General features: G+C 38.5%; 1 protein-coding gene across 1 annotated transcript in view; it reads right to left on the reverse strand.

Moving 5' to 3' along the window:
• Window positions 1-17,630, reverse strand: part of LOC132152750 (vertebrate ancient opsin-like) — a 405,745-nt gene extending 388,115 nt beyond the window's left edge. The window contains exon 1 of the mRNA XM_059561616.1: window positions 17,112-17,630. Coding sequence (XP_059417599.1) covers window positions 17,112-17,484 — 373 coding nt within the window. The 5' untranslated portion in view covers window positions 17,485-17,630. The remainder of the gene's footprint in view (window positions 1-17,111) is intronic.
• Between the last annotated feature and the right edge of the window lie 6,793 nt (window positions 17,631-24,423).

Raw genomic sequence — 24,423 nt, forward strand, 5'->3', positions numbered from 1 at the left:
AGAGCCACAGTAAAGGCAGAGCCGATTAATGATGCGGCGCTGGCGCTCGGCAGCCGAGATGCGGATCCCGCCAAGCTGCATGGGTTCTGGGGCTGCCATCGAAGCGGAGGGAGAACTGGTCCCCGGAGGTAGGAGGAGTTTGGGCTCAGTGTTGCGAGCGCGTCCTCGCAGAAGGAAACGCTTCTCAATGCGCAGTGCCAAATCGATGAGGGGATCGAGGCGTGAAGGAGTCCCGCGGGCCAGAACCACATCCTTGATCTCAGCATCCAGACCCTCGCGGGCTAATTCCATCCACAGGTGGTGGAGAGAGTACGGAACTCCACAGAGAAATCCGCGATCGAACGCCTTCCCTGGCGGAGTGTGGACAGCACACGTGAGGCTTCAGGACCATGAACTGATCGGTCAAAGACTCGTAACATCTCCTCCTTAAAACGGGTGTACTGGCTAACACAGTCTCCATTGGCATTCCACACGGCCGTTCCCCACTAACGAGCCCTTCCCTTGAGCAGAGAGATGATGTAGGCGATACGAGTGCGATCCTGGGCGTAGGTGATAGGCTGAAGCGAGAAAACAACCTCACACTGAGTTAGAAAAGACATACACTCTGTCTGCTCACCCGCATAGCAGGGGAAATTGTTCACACGGGGCTCAGCGGCGTCCGCAGCCTTGCAGGCAGAGTCCATGCGGAGAAGATGGAACTGTCTGGTAAGGTCGACCATCTGGGCGGCTAGAGTATCGACGGCTTGACGAGCAGCAGAAAGTTCCTCCTCGTGCTTGCCCAGCATGACTCCCTGGATCTCCACCGCGGCCTTGACTGGATGCTCATTCGCCGGATTCATGTTGGTTGGATTATTCTGTCACGGAACAGAGAGAGAGAGAACCCAGGAGGCGAATGGCAGGTTAATCCTCTTTTAATAGAAATAAGGCAAAGCCTCAACGGCCGAAAAACAAAGGCAGAGTACAGGGATAATTCCTGGATGAGACAATGAAGCCTAAGTGGCTGGTCCGAGAAGCCCCTGATCAGCGAGACGGGGTACCGGTGAGGCGGCGGACCTTCGTTACTCCTCACGGCAGTAGACTGGGCGGAGAACAAGACAGGTAACAAACAGTCCACACAAGACTTTCCAAACGACAAGACTAGAGAGGACAGGACTATTGGTCTGTAGGTAAAGCACAAAAAACGTCAGAAACATCTGAAGTGGTTAGTAATAATCCAACAGGGAATGGAAAGAGACAGAGCTAGAAATAGAGAGCCTAATGATAGGAGATAGAGAGCAGGTGAGCGGGAGAGAATGAGGAACAGCTGAAGATGATGAGAGTAGAGATAAGAGAGCGCAAAGGAAAAGAAAGAACCAACAGATGGAGACAGAGATAGAAAAGAGAAAGAACTGGGATCATGACATAGCAGAGGTAGGCAACAGAATAGAGTAGAGGTTATATTTACAACAAACTACTTAATAATATTTCCATCATAGATGATTAACTTTCTTAAATATACACTTTTTTTTTATAAAGATTGTTTTCTAATTTATTACTATACAATTACTACAATACTAAATTTTTACATTAATTTAATAAATTATGACAACCATTTGTATAAGGGTACAAATGTTAAACAGCTGATAATAAATACAAAATGTTAATAAACTAATTTTATGAGTTTTACAATGCCATATTATGCTTATCAATAATAATAACAGAGAAAACAACCTTTCAAACATAACATGAGGACTATTTTGTTCTTCATCAAGCTTATAATTTGTGGAAGGCAGGAATGAGGACTTCAGCATTGCATTGATCAAAGACTTATCCAATCACCACATGCTTTTTCATTTTTGAGACTTAAGTGAGAACAATCACTGATTCCCTTAAACTGATGTCTGCCCTTTTGCCAAAGTCACAGAAGAAGGACACATCTTCACATACGTTCACACAAAATGGACACAAAATTGACTAAAGCTTCTTGAAATCCATTTACAGAACTGTATATACTGTACGTAATGAGTGCTGCAGGTGATTCAACAATGTATGCAACCTCACCTATTAAGCTATATACTGTATATATGAATGCATGGGTCAATGTTCAGTGTTACCCACTGATGTTTGGTCTTGATATTTTTGTTTATTTTATAATTATATATTATAATTATAATTAATATTTAATTATGCATAGGAAAAACACTTTGTTTGAAACTTGGACTTTAAGCTATGCAAATAGACCTAACATCAGAGAAGCCATACCATGACCACCTCCAACAGCATCGGCTAGTCATACGCTGGAACTGAAAGGTGCCAACTTGCAAATCCCTCCTCCTCAGGAAAGATTTAAAGGTTCTCTACAACACAAAAAAGGGTGCTAAGCTGTCGTTGCTCAAATTTGCGCTAAGAAAAAAGTGGTACGCCAAGATGTGCTAAGCTGCTGTTGTTGTATTATTGAGAATTTGGGGAGTTTTGGAAACTGCTACAGCAATAATGACCACAAGTGCCCTCTCTCTTCTGCAACAATTCCAGAACTTTCTCCTCTTCAGGAATCCTCCATTTGCAAGTTCTAAACTGCCAGGATCTTCTTCCACAGGGGCGTTTTTGTGAACGCATGGCAGAGACTGCCACGGAAGAGAAGAAATTGTTGAATAAAGTTATTTTATTTTCTTTGTGCACTAAAAGTATTCTCGTAGCTTCATAACATTATGGCTGAACCACTGATGTCACATTAACGATGTCCTTACTACCTTATCACCTACTACCTTGCCACCTACTACTGGGCCTTGAACATGTCAGTTGCATTGCTGTCTATGCAGGGTCAAAAAGCTCTCGGATTTCATCAAAAATTTTGGGACCACATGAGCAGAGATGTATAAAGTACTAGAGACCCAGACTTGAGTAAAAGTACAAGTGCTCTATCAAAAAAATGACTTGAGTAGAAATTGAAGTGCTCTTTAAGCACCACACTTAAGTAGAAGTACTAAAGTATTCAACATTTTTTGTACTTAAGTATTGCAAGTAGTCGATTTGAAAATTTATTAAAGTACTGAAAGTAAAAGTACAAGTATTGTGTTATGTAGTTATTAAAGAAAGTAGTCAAAAGTTTGAACATATTGTTTTTACTATTTCAAATGATTAACCTAAAGGACAATCACAATTCCTTTGACTGTAACTTTTTGTAAACAAAAAAAACAGATTAAAGGGTTAGTTCGCCCAATTTGCAAAATTATGTCATTAATAACTTACCCATGTTGTTTCAAACCCATAAGACCTCCATTTATTTTTGGAACACAGTTTAAGATATTTTAAATTTAGTCCGAGAGCTCTCAGTCCCTCCATTGAAGCTGTGTGTACGGTATACTGTCCATGTCCAGAAAGGTAAGAAAAACATCATCAAAGTAGTCCATGTGACATCAGATGGTCTGTTAGAATTTTTTGCAGTTTAAAACAAAGCAGTTTGTGATATCCGGTTCGCGAATGAATCATTCGATGTAACCGGATCTTTTTGAAACAGTTCACCAAATCGAACTGAATCGTTTTAAACGGTTATCGTTTCCAATACGCATTAATCCACAAATGACTTAAGCTGTTAACTTGTTTAATGTCACTGACACTCCCTCTGAGTTAAAACAAACCAATATCCCGTGGTAATTCATTTACTCAAACAGTACACTGACTGAACTGATGTGAAGAGAGAACTGAAGATGAACACCGAGCCGAGCCAGATAACGAACAACAGACTGACTCGTTCACGAGTCAAGAACACTGATCTATATATATATAACTTATATTATACATCAGTGGTCAAGAACCGTTTCTGTCAGACGTGTCCGATTCGAGAACCGAGGAGCTGATGATACTGCGCATGTGTGATTCAGCGTGAAAGCAAACCGACACACAGAGCGTGAACCGAACTGATTCTTTTGGTGATTGATTCTGAACTGTTTCTGTTCTAATGTTATGAGCCCAGGTAAACTGAAGCCTTGCAGTCAATGCCAATGACGCCATTACGTCAAGCGCAAAAGAACCGGTGAACTGTTTTCTTCAACTGGTTTATTGAATCGAACTGTCAGAAACAACTACTGGTAATTCGAAAACCGATGCAACCGGTTCTTGACTCGTGAACGAGTCATTATCTGGCTCGGCTCTGTGTTCATCTCTCTCTTCACAGCAGTTCAGTCAGCACGCGCAGTCTTCTTAATCACTTGATTCGCTCAATGATGTGCCAGCTTCATCAAACCTGCCATCTACAGTTCTGTTTGTAATGGAATGATTCATAACATTTTTATAATTGTAACGAGTAACGATGCAGCACATAAAAAAATATCGGAGTAAATGTATTAAACTCATCGAAAATATGTACTGAAGTAAAAGTGGCAGTAGGAGAAAAAAATAATACTCTAGTAAAGTACAGATACCGCCTTTTAGTACTTAAGTACAGTAGTGAAGTAGTTCTACTTCGTTACTATACATCTCTGCACATGAGGGCGAGTAATTATTGACAGAATTTTATTTTTATTTTTTTTGGGGGGGGGGGGGGTGAAATAACCCTTTAAAGGTACAATTTGTACGATATTTGCAGTAAAATATCCAAAAAACAATAGGCTAGTGTTATATATTTTGTCCAGCTGATTACTAACAATATCTCTGTTTTCAGCTACTTTTAAATCATGAGAAAATTCCCATTCAAAACAGTGACACGGGGAAGTGCAGTCGCCTGTCAATGACGTTAGTTACCCTTTGTTACCGCCTTTACTGACATAGAAACCACATGACAACAGGGTCGTGGACAAATGCAGAAGTAGTGTCTAGCGTCCAGCAAACCACTAGCTTGCTTCAAGCAGTTCCTTATTTACTTCTTGCACGTTTTATGGTGGATTGTGTTACTTATTTATGGAACATGTTTACCGTCTTGCCGCTGATTTTTTCGACGAGGACAGCTCCCGTGAATGTAAGTATACGGGCCAACCAAACGACCCAAGAAGAGTTTGGCACAAGAGGAGAGAAAGAGCGAGGATCAATATCGTGTTGCATTTTCTAGATGGAGAGAGCATTGTGACAAACTTCAACTAGAAAGAGATGCCGATCTCACTTGTGTTTTAATCGACCGGTGAGTTGTTTTGATTCGTATCTTTACAGAAAACGTATGTCATTATAACGATCAACAAGATTAGTATTATGGGGCATACATGCCAAACGCGGGGCATCGTGTCTCTAGAACTGCGCGAGGATGCGTCTGATCCATAGTCTGATCGTGTCTTTGCATTGACTTTGTATGTAATCTACTAATTCACCATTCTCTGTTCTCAACCATTGGGAACCATTCTTAAATAAGTACATCTTTGACAAACTTCCGCTTAGGAGAGACAAAAAGACCTCAAAACATAAGCTTTCTACTCATTCTGTGCCCCGCCTACAACCCTGGTGCCAGATCCCGCCTCACTGCAATGGTTTGAGATTAACCATTGATAAATTGAGATTAAGAATCTCTTTTACAAGAGCATCCTGGCCAAGACTGACAGACACAGCACATTTGAGTGTAACAAATAACATCCAACAATACATACACATATACACACACAAGCAAATCCATCAGTGTATGAGCTCAACTCTCATCCCGAGAGAGAGAGTCAAGCCTGGGTGGAACCAAATATTTTGACCGCATCAAACAACACACATTTAACTCCCTTTGAGAGCTTAGCGTGCCTAGTTCAAGCATTACTATAATCCCCTCGAAAACCGGACATACTCATGCGAATGTGACTACTATCCCTCGGGAGAGAACACAAAGAAAAGAACTCTTGAAATGGAAAGCACTTGTCATCAGTTTTTTTCCATGGCCTGCCTACAATCCCCATGATCAGTCTGCCTAGCTGCCTCGGCAGCCCTCAAACCAAGGGTGGTTGGCATTAAATTCTCATTCCTCAAAATAAAATCAAGCATACAAGGCAAGATTGCATCACGCAGCATTCATTTAGCTCCCCCGAGAGCCAAACACACTCTGTTCACTAAATTCCCTCAAGAATCAGGCGAGAACAGAAACTGCCGTGAATGCTTTGCATTGAGCCTATTCAACTCCCTCGTGAGGTGAAAACACTTATACAAAAACTGTCTACAATCTCAAGTAAAAGGCAAAGCTTTACCTTTGCTCTCAGAAGCCCCGCAAATTTATCCCTCTGTCTCGTGAGTAAAACACACATTCACGCTTATTCATAATAAGTGCAATATGCACATGGACAAAACGCATTAAGCATGCATGTCATCAGGTCCTCAAATGAAGGCATGCACTAAATTAAACATTTTGCAGAATGTTTCCTACATGTACGCAAACAAACAGCAGATAAAATAAGTGGATGATGTGCATTACAGGCACCCTCTAATACTTCTGGCCACTCCGCTAATGACATTATGGGCAGTGCGGGCCAGTGATTTGGAGTGTTTTCACACAAGCTTCAGACACCAGTCATGCTGATGACATTCCCCAAAGTATCCCTTAGGGGGCGAAATGTGAAGTGACCTCAGTGACCTACAGTTCACTCAGTCAGCATCACCAATTACTTAACCTCATGCCTTTCCAAACAGAATATATTTTAAAATGTTTATATATTTAAAAAAAAATGTGTTTTTATGTAGGTTAGTGATAATCAGTTCAACTTTTATGTTCTACAGATGATGACATAATTTCATTTTCGGGTGAACTATTGCTTTAAATTATGTGTTGTCACAGGGGTTCCTTGTAACACCAGAAATGTACCACAAATGTAAATAGTCTTCCTGCACTACAAGAAAAAGTCCTCCGGTGTTGTTAATGCAGCCCATAATTGACAACTGGGAGAACTTCTGCAGGTAGCATGAGCTTTGAAATGTGCACATGCCATTTCTTATGCACACCACTGTAAAAAAAATAAATCATGGGTCTTGTAATTTTCATTAAAAAAAATTAGGTGAAACTTATATTGTGTATATTTAATTGAATAAACTGTGATTCAGTGTAGTGTAGAAAATATTGAGGACTTTTTAGTAATAAAACCAAGAAATGTCTTTTCAACATTTTTTTAAAGGAACTTAAGCAGTTTTGGGGATTGAATTGAGGAATTGATTAAACTATAAAAAAAATAAAAATAAGGAAAGAAAGCTACATATTTATTTTAAAGGTCCCGTTCTTCGTGATACCATGTTTTAAACTTTAGTTAGTGTGTAATGTTTTTGTTAGAGTATAAATAATATCTGTAAAATTCTAAAGCTCAAAGTTCAATGCCAAGCGAGATATTTTATTTAACAGAATTCGCCTACATCGAACGACCAGTTTGGACTACATCCCTCTAATTCCTGCAGTAATGACGTCACTAAAACAGTTTTTTGACTAACCTCCCACATGAATTCACAAAAAGGGGGGCGTGGCCTTGTTGCGCTCCGACGGAGAAGAGGAAGAGCTGCGTTTGTGTTTGTCGCCATGTCATCGAAACGCTGTTATTTTCATCTCGGAGTCCAATCATCTTTGTTTGGGCTTCCCAGGGACGCTGTACTTGGAGATTAATGGTTACAATTTATGTTTAACCTGGTTCCTGAAAATTATAATCCACATGTAAAACTATGTGCAGCACAATTTGCTGAGGACAGCTTCCTCAATCTCAATCAGTTTAATGCCGGATTCGCACAAAGATTATTCTTGAAAGATGGAGCAGTTCCCTCTTTGTCTGGAGAAGGCGTTGTTTATGGACCACAAATGGTAAGTGTATTTTATTAAAGTTGGTGCATTTAACAGTTTCTGTTACTTATTACACAAAGGGCAACACTGTTTAGCTTTGTTAACTAGATGGTAGGGCTGTGCAAAAAAATCGAACACGATTTTCATGCGCATCTCGTCAGTAAAAGCATTCTGTGATTATAAGTACATCTCCAGCACGTGCGTTCAGATCAGGATTTCCAGGTTTTCAAAACAAATCCTGCCCACTTGTTTCTCAAAACAGGAACCGCTGACACAATCAGAACTTGTTACGTATTTCTAAAGGAGGGACTATATAGAACAAGGAAGTCATAAGCCCATTTTTATGACAGTGAAAACAGCGGTATACAGATAGGTGAATTGAGTGAAAAATACTGTTTTTTTTTTTACACCCGAAACATGAACACATGTTATATTGCACACTGTAAACACAATAGCCATGTTTCCACGATCGAGCTTAAACCGGGCGTGCTAGTGCGTGCCAGGGCCAGTTGCGTTTCCACGGTCACTTCCGGGGCTTGATCGTGCCTCGCCGGAGCTTCCTCGGGGCCAACGGCCAGGGTTTTTTGGCCCGACGAAAACCTTGGGCCAAAGCTGGCCAGCTGGGGCTAGAGGAGGGGTTATGAACAAAGGCGGAGTTTCTCTGCGTGTGAAGAGAGTCAGCGCGGATCATTTCAGGAAGTTAACAGCTTTAACACCAGTATTAAAGACTTTTTAAGATAAGCTGAGCTCAAACCTCACTCTTAGTTAGCACCAAGTGTTTGAAATAACTTGATCTGATGTGGATTATAATCACCATACAAGGCAGAAATATTTATAAACGATGCAAAAGACTATGCACGCTGGCCATTAACATTACCATAGTAAACATGGTAAATATGAATCGTTTGAAGAAATCAGACGTCACCTTCTTATATTCTCTATATCACAATCGTGTATTTATTTAGTAACTTATATTATCTGTCATAAGCCTCGTCTCTAGAGTTTAGCTCACGTTGCCTATCATAAAAAAATATAATAATGTTTTTGTTCGGGAGTTTTTATAAAAATAGAGATATTATCATTCATTCTAAATGTGACGGCTACTGTGGCTACAAATAAACAGAAACAGACTCGACTGAATAAGCAGGCTATTTTCATAAGCGTTAAAAATAAATAAATAAAGTGTATTTATGTATGATTAATTTTGAGTCCTGATAAATTAATAATCAATAATCAATATGATCAATGGATCACTTATTCTATACTTAAAACATCAATGCTTTTAGAATTTGAATATATAAAAAGCATGCAAACAAACGGCCGCTTTTATCATGTTTGTTTTGTGATCGCGCATGTTCCAGTGACTTATTTCTTAGTTTTCTGATAACTTCTCTTTGTTGGTGAAATGATGAGGTTGCATGACATTGTTCTGAGAGGCGTGTAAAAGGCGTGTTTTAGTGACGCGCAGCGGAGCTTCAGGCTCCACTGTGGAAACCCTGCGCTATTCTGGCCTCGGTGCTGCTGGCCCGAGGCTATGAGCCCCGCCCGGCCCGCGTTAAGCCGACAGTGGAAATGTGGCTAATCAAAGCTTCAAAAAAGCACGAAAAATTGGACCTTTAAGAGAATTAGCTAAATTTTGCAGTTTTATTTTAGAAGTGATTTTTTTTTCCCCAGCATGCTTTGCAAATGGCTGGATATGTAGAATACATTTTGAAATTAAATCCTATTTTATGTGTTTTTGGTAAAGGGGAATGTTGAATATTCAGTTATATTTGACATTTGAAAGAGTTTCTGTTACATTGAAGTTTCCATTGCACAGTGCATTCATTACCATTGTGCAGAAGAGTATAGCTTATGGTGATGGATCCTACTCCTCTAAGGCTTTAATCCTTGATCAACGTGTAGTAGCTTTGCTAGTGCTACTGCAGTATTTTCCAGTATTATCAAGTATTTTCCTACTTGAGCTGTTTGTATGCAGTCTTTTAAATGTACAAAAAACTCAGTCAAATATAACCTCACACCAATTCATTGTGTCATAGATTAATTAATTTAGGAGATTTCACATGATTAATTCAGGAAAATTCCATTAAAAAACCAAGCCTGGAAAAACTACTCAAAAATATGATAAAATTGTTACTATTTCCCCGGGCGCCGCAGCATAAATGGCTGCCCACTGCTCCGAGTGTGTGTTCACAGTGTGTGTGTGTGTTCACTGCTCTGTGTGTGTGCACTTTGGATGGGTTAAATGCAGAGCACGAATTCTGAGTATGGGTAACCATACTTGGCTGAATGTCAATTCACTTACATAATTTTTTTAAAGGTCCCATATTATAAAATTTTCCGGAGATTTATTTTAGGTTTTGATGTACTTAAGAATATATATTTACTGTATAATTACCAAAAACCATCTCATTATATTTGTACAGTTCCTTTCTCATGGGTTCTGCTAAGAACAGGTCGATTTTAGACTGTCTAAATTAATATTCATGAGCCTCTTTTCTGATTGGCCTGTTGTTTTCTGAGTGACGAACAGCCAGGCCAACCACAGGTAACTTGGGTCAGCCAATATCACAGCGCTAACTGGAGGCATCAAAAAAAAGGGAAAACTGGAGGCGGCCCACTCAAACCAGCACAGATTTGGCTATGTAAGATTTCATGGTTAAAGTTAACTTTTTCGACATGTTTCAGTGCTGTTGTTGCTCAACGCTCAGCAATGGCACAGATGCAATGTTGTCTGGGGGTTTGACAAATGGAGATTGGGACAGTGGGCGGTGCTTGGGGTGGTGACTGAAGGAGGTGACGGTGTAGTTCTGAAGCAAACTTTTTACGGAAGTCACAATGGTTCGTGAAAAATTACAACAGACTGTTTTGAAATTTATATGGTAGTTAAATAGCCCCTAGACCTCAGTTATCGTGAAAAAAGCCAGGAAATTTCAACTTTCACAGTATTTGACCTTTAAGTAAATAGCTTGTTTCATTTTTTACAGTGTATTAAAAAAAGATGAAAGACCCATTCGAAACATATTCAATGCAAAAGATCTTGCATGAGAAGTAAAAGTCTTTCAGGCTTTACATCTTTATATTTTACGAAAAATATAATATTGGTGAGAATATAAGATTAATAATGGATGTGCTGCTTTTGGAAGACTTTTCCCATAACATTGTTTGAAGGTAGTGTATTCAATAACAGCCAGAATACGTTATGATTGTCATTCTTGTGGGCCGTTCACTGAAATCCCTTTTAAAAGAAAAAATATAGTGCAGTTTATCCAAGTTTATCCGGCACCCATTCATTGCATAGGATCCATTGGTGAGCAAGTGATGGAATGCTAAATTTTTCTCAGATTAAATTTGTCCCGTTTCATTTAATCTATTCGTAAACACTGACACGTGCGAGTTTAGGGGTGTTCAGGATGCCTGCGTTCTGGTGCTGGCTAGCAGGTTAAAGGGGTTTCTGTTATGTTTGAGGTTTTTAGGAAAGTTGCCATTGTGGTAAGGATTAGAGATGTGCTTACAGTAGGTCAAGGATGGGACTAAGCCTGTAGACTGCTTCATTTAAAGCAGTTGTTGATGCACTGATCTCTATTAGTGATGAGAAGTTCTGCTCATTTTACTCAGATCTTTGAATCTAGTTTATCAAAAGTCATTTTGTTCACTTCAGCAGAATATAATTAAAATGTTACATGTTAATAGCCTTATTCCACAATACATCTATTTATGCGACATTGATCAAACATAATCATTGCATATTTTTAACTGTATGCTGGGAATTATTAACTAATTTCTCTATCCAATTAACTAATTTCCCTATCCACTGATGTTACGTGACAAAATAATGAACAACTCAGACCCGAAGACTCGGGAGGTGAACTAATCATTGCTCTTTCTGGTACAAACTGCTAACTTGTCTATGGCGCTGTCACAGGACGAATGAGACTCGAGAGGTGAACTAATAATTTCTGTTTCCTGTATAAAAATAATAGGAAGTTGCATATGTGCGGTCAACACGAAATGAACAAATCCCTCGATGAGACAACTCAATAATTGTCATATTATATAGTCATATTAAATATTTGTTTAAATTTAACACACGTCATTACTCTCGGTAGGTTATGTTAGCACATATGCTTTTTATTGTTACCTGGATATTATCCACTTAATTTACTGGAGTAACACCTACTTGGTATTTTTAAGGCTAATGGTCTGCATGATTTTAACAAGTAAATTAGATTGCTTTTCAAGTTAATACAACTGACAAATTCCAAGTTGCAGTAAATGTTAGCTCAACTTAAATAAATGAGTAATTTGGAAAACACACCTACCAGTACCTTCTTAAGAGGCTCAAAGCAGTCCTTGCTATTTCAAATGTGAGATTATCAAATTAGTAACAGTCTTCAAACAAATCTTTTGAACTACAGTAGCAGCAGTAGAATTCCTAGCATAAGAAAGTACGTACATAGTTCTTTGGGACACATTTTCATCCTTATTTCATTTTTTTTTTTCCCTGTTTATGAACTTGTTTGACGAAATATTGCTTTAACAAGTCTTTTTTTATTAAAAAAGCTATATTTATTCGATGGACACAATCAGCTACAAAAATATTAGGCTTCAGTGTAAACATTATAGCCTGAGCTAAAGCCCAGGTCCAAACAGAGGTCAGTGATTCTGGCTATTAAAATTGGCCTTGTGGCATTTTCTCTTCCATTTAATCAATGGTTGTGCTAGCTCAGCACACCAAAAACCATAACCAGTAAAATAGTTAATTTAGACAGCAAGGTAGCTCTGCGTTTTAGCTTGAGAAGTGGAAAAGTCAGACTGACAAAAAAGGATGAGAAGCTCAGATAATAAAAGCAAAGATAGAGGATGACTGAAAGTGAAATAATTTGCTGTCTGATTTATATATTCCACCTGCTCCTATACAGCTCCAGTGAGATAACATGGCATTTTACAGCAGGCCATTCATGTTACAATCCTATGAGTTTTGTGTCTATGTTTATGCATGCAGACACTTGTGTGTTTAAAGTCATGTACTGAAACCTTCAAGCGTGCCTTTTATAAAGTGATATTCTTATCACAAACATTGCAATAGAAAACATTCTTATGTTATATTAATATTCATGCATCATGTTTTTTATGGAACCTACATTTCAGATGGGAATCTATTCTAAAACGCAATCGTTGACATAGCCAAAGCTTCAGGCATAAACCACTGTGTAACAAAACACAGCATCTTTCCTTTTGAACTATTGCTAAAGTCTGTGCACCTAGAGCTAGAAAATCATGACATAATATTTACTAAATATTCATGCCTGTATATATTAAATACTGGTTACCTGTTTCCTTAACACTGGGGAAACAAATTATAGCGGTAAACATAAAAAATAAAGAAAAAACGGGTGACTGATCTAAAACAACTTGTATAGAAAGACTGCTGAAGAAAGAAACATTGAATGTCTAACAGATTATGTGTACGTATCTGGGATACATTTTTTCCACCACTAAAGCGCAAACAGTATTAAAACCTTCACAATTTCTCCTCTTAATGTTACAAACCCACACACATTCATACTGTGAAGTCAAGGATATGCGAGTTTCTTGTTTCAGGGTTATTAGTTTTGTAAAACATATCACCAGCTGTTGAAATCAGATCATCAAATATTCATCTCTTCACCTCTAACAATAACATCAGCAGCATAATATCCATCAATGCCCTCCAGACCAAATAAACGAATATATTGTGTGCTCACATAGGGAAGGTTTGGTTTATTTAAAAACAAACCCTGCTGTGATTGCTTTGTAAGTGTGGATGTTTTGAATAACGCTGCTCATCAAACATAAAGACCAAGACTTCCTGAAAATGTGGGTCTCTCTGTTTGCTTTTTTAAACAAACTCTGGTGCAGTTTGACTGATATATACAGTTGCATCTCAATAAATTAGAATGTCATGGAAAAGTTCATTAATTCCAGTAATTCAACTCAAATTGTGAAACTCTTGTATTAAATTCAGTTTAACAAATTCAAGAATTTGAGTGAACTTCACAAGGAATGGACTTAGTATGGGGTCAAGGCATCAAGAGCCACCACACACAGACGTGTCAAGGGATTTGGTGAACCACGGACAACGTCCGAGGTGTCTTACCTGGGCTAAGGAGAAGAAGAACTGGACTGTTGCCCAGTGGTCCAAAGCCCTCTTTTCAGATGAGAGCAAGTTTTGTATTTCATTCGGAAACCAAGGTCATAGAACCTGGAGGAAGGGTGGAGAAGCTCATAGCCCAAGTTGCTTGAAGTCCAGTGTTAAGTTTCCACATTCTGTGATGATTTGGGTGCAATGTCATCTGCTGGTGTTGGTCCATTGTGTTTTTTGAAAACCAAAGTCACTGCACCCGTTTGCCAACAAATTTTGGAGCACTTCATGCTTCCTTCTGCTGACCAGCTTTTTGAAGATGCTGATTTCATTTTCCAGCAGGATTTGGCACCTACCCACACTGCCAAAAGCACCAAAAGTTGGTTAAATGACCATGGTGTTGGTGTGCTTGACTGGCCAGCAAACTCACCAGACATGAACCCCATAGATAATCTATGGGGGATTGTCAAGAGGAACATAAGAAACAAGAGACCAAAAAATCCAGATAAGCTGAAGGCCACTGTCAAAGAGACCTGGGCTTCCAGACCACCTCAGCAGTGCCACAAACTGATCACCTCCATACCACGCTGAATTGAGGCAGTAATTAAAGCAAAAGGAGCCCCTACCAAATATTGAGTGCATGTTCGACCCACAGGTCTCGAGGCCCACGGAGGAGATGGAAAGATATAAAACTGGAGCGACGACAGTGAAGGACAAGAGAAGCCCAGGCCTGGTCCCCTCTGGTGAGCTACAGGTGTAGCTCATCTCCAATCACTCCACCGGCCTCGCTCCCACGTCCCCAGGCCCCGCCCCACTCGTCACAGTCAAACACCACATACAGAGACTTACTAAATTTTTTTAAAATTGCTGTAAAACTACTCTATTTGCCGTAATGGCCTCTTTGGCATCATTCTATTGAAGTTTTGTATTTTGCTAATTTCTTACATTTAGATTGACAGGATTTGCCTTACACCATGTCTACAATGGCACAACTCTTCAAGACTGGACTGTCTACACTGGACATGTTAAATTGCTTGCAACAACTGAAAAATTAATAAGAGGAAAACGCTGCTAAACTATACTAACTTTTGAGGGTCTGCTATTCAAAAGAGTACTTTTAATAATCCACAGGAGAGAATAGGCACAACCAAACACAAATCCAAATGAATGAACATCAATAGCAGACAAAGGAACAATGGAGAACATAGGCTTTAAATACTGGGAAAGTAATCAAGTAGAACAGAAACAGTTGTTGAGCTAATTCATCAAAAACCACGGAAACTAACTAGGCAGAGTAAGGGAGACCGAAAACTAAACTAAAACAGATCATACATGTGACATTATACTAAATATACCGGGACATCAGTTTACTGTCCCGCATCCATAGATAGTATCACTAATGCGATCTATTAAAAAAAGACATCAGAAAGACCAAACAAGGTCCTACATATATATATTTTTTCTGTATTTTTTTTTTTTTGTTTATTTTTTTGCACACCAGTTTAACCTAGTAATATTTACTCGTAAATACGGCAGTAACATAAACTTTACCACTGTAAACTGCACTGTCGTTTTAATTAACAAATGACTTTCCAGTTTTAGCATTATTTTTTTATAGTCTTTTTTTAATTTTCTTTTATGGAATTTAAGATGTACTTCAATGTGTGTGTGTGTGTGTGTGTGTGTGTGTGTGTGTGTGTGTGTGTGTGTGTGTGTGTGTGTGTGTTTGTGTGTGTGTGTGTGTGTGTGTGTGTGTGTGTGTGTGTGTGTGTGTGTGTGTGTGTGTGTGTGTGTGTGTGTGTCATGAGCAGGTCAGCCACACTGAGACTGATAATTCATGGTAAGAGAAGAACTTCACTATGATTTTGAGAGGTTTGTATATTATATATTGGGTTTGACTTCTAAAAATGTGTATTTTCTTCTTGTTTTTCAGGGAATACGTTTCTCTCTGTTACAAAGTTGATGTTGAGCAAATGTGGCCTACGTTTTGGAGCAGCATACGTTTTTTTGAAAATGCCTTCATATCTATTATTTGACGGATTATATTTTTCCATATTATTTTTCTGTTGCCTGAATATTCTTTGTGAAGATAAATCCAGGGAATACAATATAGTGCACTGCAAAAAGAAATGGTGAAGATACACTTTTCCAGCATTGGAAGACTGTTCCAGCATTGGAAGACTGTGTATTTTTGTATTTGTGTTTTAATTAAAGAATTTGATATTTTGTTATAATTGTGTCTGGTTGAATTGAATGTCAGTAGTACCTAGGATAAAAATACAATTAATTCTATATAAAATTTTTATATCTACTGAAATCTATATTCAAATGAATGAATTACAGTGGTATACTGATGTATTACATAATAACAGTACTATGTAGTTACTGAAATGCAGTTATGGTACTGTAAGTCTCAATTACAGTATCTTTAAATTATCTTAGTATCTTAATTATCAGTATCTTAATTACTTAATTACAGTTACAGTAAATCTTAACCTTACAACCTTTGAAATGTATAACAGGGATCATTGGGTTCGATTTCAAGAATGCATTAAATGGAAAAAATAAATAAATGTGTGCGTGTGTATATATATATATATATATATATATATATATATATATATATATATATATATATATATATATATATATATATATATATATATATTGTACCCTGAATTGCATAAAAGCTTCAGCCAAATGTATATAGTACATGTAAATGTGTTTGGAAACACCTTGAATTGTTTGCATTGAATTACCTGTTGATATTAAATGATCATCAAATGATAATTGACATTACCAACTTGAAAGGAGATCATTTGTTGTGTTCTTGTGATGAAATCAAACATTCTCAGTACATGTTACAATGATGAAATTAAAACATTCTCAGTACGTTACAATGATGAAATCAAACATTCTCAGTACGTTACAATGATGAAATCAAACATTCTCAGTACGTTACAATGATGAAATCAAACATTCTCAGTACGTTACAATGATGAAATCAAACATTCTTACTACATGTTACAATAATTTTGTGTTTGAAACAATAGTTTTAATTAAAGAAATCAAAACAAACATCCTTATGTTAGCAATAAATCGACAGGTTTAAAATGTGTTAGAAATGTTATCCATTTTGAGTTTTAAGTTGAAAATGTACCACTATAGCCTACAACTTGTAAAAAAGTTATAATAATAATAATAATAATAGAATGAAATTATATTAATAGAATAATAGACTTAAATAATAGAATGAAATGATATCTAGTACATTATTAATGTATTATGTTTACGTACCGAAGCAGGAGTTGATAAAGCCGTACCACATGCAGCCGTGCCGTCCGAGCAGCCACCGTCCCCGCACACTGGACGCGAAGCTCAGGGTCGTCCCGAACATACACACCAGCATGTCACTGACGCTAATGTTAAGAAGCAGCACGTTAACTGGCGTCCTGAGCGTCTTAAACTTACAGAAGAGGACTAATACGATAAAGTTATTGAAAAAACCGAAAGTCATGATGAATCCCAGGAACACTGACAGGGCGATGAAGCCCGCGCGTGAGAGCGTCTCCACTGGTGAGTCGCTCCAGTCCTCATCCAGAAGAGTTAACCGGTCTTCCTCGCTCATGTTAAAGCTGAAATTTAAATCAGCCTGCTCGGAAAACATCATTAGGAATACTTAAAACATTTATTTTGAGTCAGTGTTGGATTTCGTGAGGTAAAAGCCGTTCATTTATCCGTTAGTCTCAATTTGGTGAACACCTCAGCGCAGCCCGGCGCATCAGCATCATCATTAGGTACAGATGATGATGATGATGATGATGATGATGATGATGATGATAATGATGATTGACAGCGCGCTTCACATTTCAGAGCACTTTGGACTGTTGACAGAAGCTCTTCGCTTGACGCTCAAAGGAAACACACAAGTCGACTATCCAGGTAGCAACCAGACTGTTCTGTTCATTAATTTTCGCAGGATCCATCAGTTTTTGAACTAGTATTAGTTTTTCATGTTAATGCTGACCGTTGGGTGTCCGTTCATGTGCTTCTTCATCTGTCTGAACATTGTTGCATTTTTGAGGCAAAACGTTCCCTTCTTAGTCCCAGCTGTGAACCCGTCGTAGTATTTCAGCTGAGTGCGCGAGCTTTGCTCCATGAACGCGCAACAGGCGTGTAATATAAAGGCATCTTGACGTCATGAGAGAAAGCGTTATTAGCTTTTTGTAGTTGACCTGCAGGAGACGACCTAATAGGTACATGATACAACTTGCAATTTTGATCTGGTCGGTCTGCTGCCAAAAAGCTCTTTCTTTTAGTTTCATCTGACAATAGAAGCCAGAAGTTCCAGGCGTGTCTGACAGCTGAGTACTGTAGTTGTTTTTGAGCAAGGAGGATGTTTCTTGAAACTCTCCAGAACATGACGTATAGGCTGTTTAAATGTTGTTGTTGTTGTTGTTTTACCCAAATGGGGTTGGTCATTTTATTGGTCGATTTCTACTAATTAGCCTCATGCATTGCATCATGCATTATATCATCCATTGAATCTAATAAACATTTATATAAGGTAATTTACAGTTACTATGGCATTTGTACAGTCTTCTGTTGAAATTTTAATTTTTTTTCTTTCAAGAAAATTAATCCTATAATTAAAATTAGCAAGAAGCAAAACAAACAAACAAACAAACATTATCCTAAGACTGCTTAGAAGAATATTAATGTGTAAATGTGTTTCCTCTTCATATGTTCATATTCAAAGATACATTGATTTATTAATCCTGCTTATTCCCTAAGGAAATAAAGCTACAATACTGTACTATTGTTTTTTTTACAGTTAAATTTGTTGCATACTTGAAGAAGGTTTTGGGATGTTGTGTCTTGATATTTAAACAAAAAAGCAGTGGTTTTGATGGTTTTGAATATATAAAGATTTTTTTCTTGTTTTGTTTATTTGCATCCCAACATCCTTCTTCGTCCATTCTCACTTTCATGAAATCTAAATCTGTTCATATCTTTCATCCCCCAGGGTGCTCACATTGCAAAGGATCAGAACTACAGGTTTTAATGCCTATAGCTGACTGTTGACTAAAACCTGCAAAGATTACTTCCAGATGGATATGCTTTCACCTACTTATCCATTCAGCATTTTGCATAGCTGTAAGTGTAAAAAGGACACCTCATGTCATTTGTCTGGTGATGTGTGTGGTTGTTTTGTTTTGTCTAGCAGTCTTGTCTGAATCTTTAAAAGAAAAAGAATATTCGTCTATAAGCAGAAAGATACATTTTTGCCCCTCTAACTGTATATTTAATGGTAAGTTCACCTAAAAAAAAAATTTATTAGCCCATGAATTACTCACCCTCAGGCATCCTAGGAGTATATGTTTTTCTTCTTTAAGACGAATCTAATCAGAGTTATATTAAAAATTGTCTTTGATCTTCCAAGCTGTTTAATAGCAGTGAGTGGGTGTTGCAGTTCATCACTCCAAAAGAAGTGAAATAAAGCGCATCCATCCATTATAAAAAAAGTGTCTCACACGGCTCCGGGGGTATGAACAAAGGCCTCCTGTAGCGAATCAGTGTGTTTGTGTTAGAAAAAAAAATCCATATTCAAAATGTAATAATCACTTTAATCTAGCTTGCACCAAAGGTTATACATGGAAGCAGCCCCGGGAGGATGACGTATGAGGTGCACATGCGCCACTCAGAAGTGACGAACGTGGAAGAACAGCGGAGAGATGCTGCCTGGTTTATTAACAAACTGGTGTCCTCAAAAGCATCAAGCAGATGGGTTTATCACTAAACAGTGATTAATGTCCTCAAGCAAGTGTTATTGGATCACAAAGAAAACCGAGCCCTGTGGTACATGATTAGAGTTAGTCTTCATTCCACAGCGATATATTTTGTTCCAAAGGAGTATCCACTTCTAAACTTTTGAGTCTGTATTTTTAATTTAAGAAGTTCAAATGGGAAATAAGTTGAGTTAAATGATAAAAGCTAATGAGACAGTCAAATAGCAGTCTTTGAGCATTTACAGTAGTGTCACACCATGGTCTGTCCAGCGGAGGGAAACAGAGAGCACAATTAAATTTTTTCAATTCAATACAAGTTTATTTGTATGGCGCTTTTTACAATACAAATCATTACAAAGCTCTCTTCCACCTTCAGTGCCACAACTAAGGTGAGACCCTTGAGCAAGGCACTACCAACTGCTCCCTGGGCCCCACAGCAAAAAATTGCTGCCCACCGATCTGGTTATTTGGCCACGTTGTGTGTGTGTGTGTGTGTGTGTGTGTGTGTGTGTGTGTGTGTGTGTGTGTGTGTGTGAGAGAGTGTTCACTACTCACTTCTGTGTGTGAGTTCTTGGATGGGTTAAATGCAGAGCACAAATTCTGAGTATGGAACACTACACGTCACTTTTACTTTCTCTTCACTTTAAAGTTATTTTGTTTAGGCAGATATTTGGTGAATGCCTGTTCTCTTGTGAACCTTACTTGGATTACTTAGACCTTTTTTCCCAGATCAAATAGCCCTGTTCACTCCGACAGCGTCTTGCAGCAATGATTTTTATACCACAGACACTAATTATTATTAATTAAACTGTATTATACAAGCAGACATTCATATGAGGAGTTTAACAGCAAATTAGTCATTCAGAGAACAAATTTTATTTTTGAACTGTTATTTTTGAGGTTTGGACCTCAGTGACTTCATAGCTGGCTACTTGGCTGCTGACAGATGCTGTGAACCAGATTAGGAAGTCTCTGCAACACCTCCAAGCTCATGCCTCGAGAACCTGTGGTAGCACCAGCCCCAGACCCTCCACCATAAGCAGTAACACAAGGTCCCAGCCCCTCAGCATTATGATGGTAAGCCTGGTACCTGCATGGGTTTGCTGACTCAAGTTTCTCTCATCTTTGTACTTCAACCTTCCACCTTTGCTTCTGAGGAGGCTAAAACTGCTTGCATAATCTCCTTGTTCTGTGATTGTGCACTAGATTAGGCCTTAGATGCAACAGTCTATCATTTGCTTAGATCTACTGGTGTTCACAAACACTCTTCAGCAAGTGTTTGCCCATTCAGACAGTGGCCGTAAAACAGTAAGAATAGTACTGTAATAATAATAATAATAATAATAATCTTTTATTTATATAGTGCCTTTCAAATACCCAAGGACACTTTACATAAGGGAAATAACATATACAACAAATGAACAGCCAAACAGCAGACAGAAGTGACATAATATGCAATATACAAGATAAGTTACAAAACAAGCATAGAACATAAAATTAAGGCAAACAATAAATTAAGAAAAAGGGATAAGTTCAATAGCACAATTGTATGATCTATGAGGTGTAGCTTGGTAACACATTTTTTGCTAAATACTTCTCTCAAATCTAAGTATTCATGGGGTATAGGTGTCAAATCTAGTAATGGGTTGGGAACAAGCACTCATCTCTTCAGCTGCTGCCAGAATTTCTTTACTCCCAGCCATGAAGGAAGCAGGAGGGGTGTACTAAAGACATAAAGAAAATCTAGTTAAAAGAGCAAAACCTTACAAAAACATTTTTATTTTTGTTGAAAAGAGTGGAGCCAAAACATTTCAGACTGCTGTACAAGACTTTAATTTAAGGTTGCCAGGTAACAAGAGCTTAAATACCCCAATCTGAGCTTTTCTGTTCAACATGTACTCTGTCCGGCTTTTTGCTTTATTACTAAAACTAAAATAAGTTGACTAAATATGATTTAAATAAAAAGTACATTTGACGCAGTACTAAGACTATATAAAAAAATAGTTGACATAATTAACACTAAAGGAAGACAGCCTTCAGTACCCCAACTGTCCACTGGGAATACCAATTCATGCCCTTCGGGTTAGCTAATGCCCCAGCATTGTTTCAAGCATTCATCCATTTATGAGGGAGATGTTCAATCATTTTTTGTTTGTCTATCAAAATGACATTAATTATTATTAAGACATAATCATTTTCTCAAACTCTCTACAGGAACATATTCACCATGTCAAACAGGTTCTGATGAAACTTTCTTGAGAAACATATTTTTGTTTCTTGTGTCCCAAGTTACGTTGTCTCTCAAGAAAGCATCCAGATGGAACCAAACAAGGTATCTGCCATAACCCAGAAAAATGAAGCAGGTACAGAGATTACTTGGCTTTGCCAAGTTCAATAGGAGGTTTATTTGCAACTTCAGCAAATCAGCAAAATTTCTGCACCCATTTCTGCTCTTACTAAGAGTTCACCCACTCGTATTCACTGGACTGGTGAAGCTTTGAAGTCGTTAGACAGATTAAAGAAATGGTTGTCTTTTGCCCAAATTTTAGTACATCCAGACCCTGAATGGTTGAGGTGGATGCATCTGAAGTGGGAGTAGGAGCATTTCTCTAAGAGATTAATCATAGATAAAGCTCATTTATGCTCCTCCTTTTTCATAAGCCTGTCTTCAGATGAAGAAAAAAAAACATAAGAATTTTTAGCTGTAAGAATTTCACTAGAAGAGTGGCACCACTGACTAGAGGTGTCCAAGTATTCTTTCATTTTGTGGACAGACCACAAGAACTTGTCCTATCTACAGCAGGCAGTGGCATAACCCTCGGCATGCTAGGTGTGCCCTCTTTTTTGGTTTTGGTTAGCTGATTTTTTTTGCCATTGCTTTAAAATAGAAACATTAATGCAATTTGGAATTATTGGAATTACTATTAGGAATTTCTCTGTTATAATATTTGAGATTGGTGTTGTTGTTTTTTTGTTTTTTGTTTTGTTTTGTACCGAAAGTCTTTGGTGTTTATTTAGCCTCTAATTTATATCCTGTTATAAATCTGAACACTAGATTAGGTCAAATAAACAGCGAGCATGATTCCACCAAGTACAACATCCTTGTTGATCCTGGAGAAAAATTCCAATCAACCAATCAGAAATGAGATTTTCAGAAAATATCTATTTTAGGCTTACAACAAGAGTTAGGTGCTTCTATACCCATGTTAATCAGCTATCATTTCCCACTGATTTTAAGAATAAATTATGGGTAGGGATTGGGTTAAGTCTGACAATACTGTTGAACCAAGGATCATCAGAAGATGTTGATCCAGGAACATGTCTTACTTGGCAAAATCACAGCGACCAAAATAAACCATGCAGTTAATTTTCTACTGATTTGTGCTTATTGGTGAAGGAGAAACTTCTGATGAAATGTCAAAATAATTTTCCCAAATACCAGCAATCACTGCAATTAAATTTGAGTAATATATATATATATATATATATATATATATATATATATATATACATTCAGTGGGTACGGAAAGTATTCAGACCCCCTTAAATTTTTCACTCTTTGTTATATTGCAGCCATTTGCTAAAATCAAGTTCTTTTTTTATCATTAATGTACACACAGCACCCCATATTGAAAGAAAAAACACAGAATTGTTGACATTTTTGCACATTTATGAAAAAAGAAAAACTGTAATATCACATGGTCCTAAGTATTCAGACCCTTTGCCCAGAATTTAGTAGAAGCACCCTTTTGATCTAATACTGCCATGAGTCTTTTTGGGAAAGTTGGTGAAGTTTTTCACACCTGGATTTGGGGATCCTCTGCCATTCCTCCTTGCCTCTGTAGTTCTGTCAGATTAGATGGTAAACGTTGGTGGACAGCCATTTTCAGATCTCTCCAGAGATGCTATCACAGTTCAGAAGAGAGGACCCAAAAGCAGAGGTTATGCAGTACAGTTTATTGTCCAAAACTTCAAACAAGGAGACTGCCGTCGACAGATGCAGGTCTGTGAAATAACAAAAGAGGATCCTTGATGGACAGGTGAAAGGGGACCGGAATCCAGTGCCAGAAGAACAGAGAGCAAACACAGTTCTCCGTCCCCGTGTCCGGCGCTAACCGCTCGCAGGCGGCAGGTAAGTGAAGGTCCACTGACAGGAGGTGAACTGGGCAGAGAACAATGGTTAATGACCAACTCTTACTCACGTAACAACTGAGCAGGACGGGACAGGACTAGACAAGACTAGGGGACACACAAGAGGAAAACTGCTGAAAAGAAGTGACCGAGAAACGGAGCGAACACACTACGTTCTACAATAATCCGACAAAAGACAGAGCAAACAGTGACTAGAAGTAGCCGAGAGAATCAGAGAGACAAAAAGGATCAGGTGAGAGATAATCAGTGTAAGTGTTGATTCTAACGGAAAACAGCTGCGAGAGAGGTAAGGAGAAGAAACATGAATGGGACTGATTAGAGTGTGTGTGCGCAGCGCGAGCGCTGAGATAATAGTAATCAGCTGTATGAGTGTGCGCGTGTGTGAAAGGAGGAAAACAAACAGAAGGAAGAGACCGGTTTATGACAGTACCCCCCCTTCAACGAGCGCCCCCTGGCGCTCCCAAAGGTGAAGTCTGGCGAGAGCGATGGAAATCCTCGATGAGCGAGCGGTCCAGGACGTCCCGAGATGGAATCCAGCTTCTCTCCTCAGGACCGTATCCCTCCCAATCAACCAGACACTGGAAACCGCGACCCCGAGGACGAACATCAAGAAGCCTGCGGACAGTATAGATCGGAGAACCCTCAACAAGGGTAGGGGGCGGAGGGAC

The sequence above is a fragment of the Carassius carassius genome, chromosome 11, assembly GCF_963082965.1.
Source record: "Carassius carassius chromosome 11, fCarCar2.1, whole genome shotgun sequence".
In the NCBI taxonomy this organism is placed as follows: domain Eukaryota; kingdom Metazoa; phylum Chordata; class Actinopteri; order Cypriniformes; family Cyprinidae; genus Carassius; species Carassius carassius.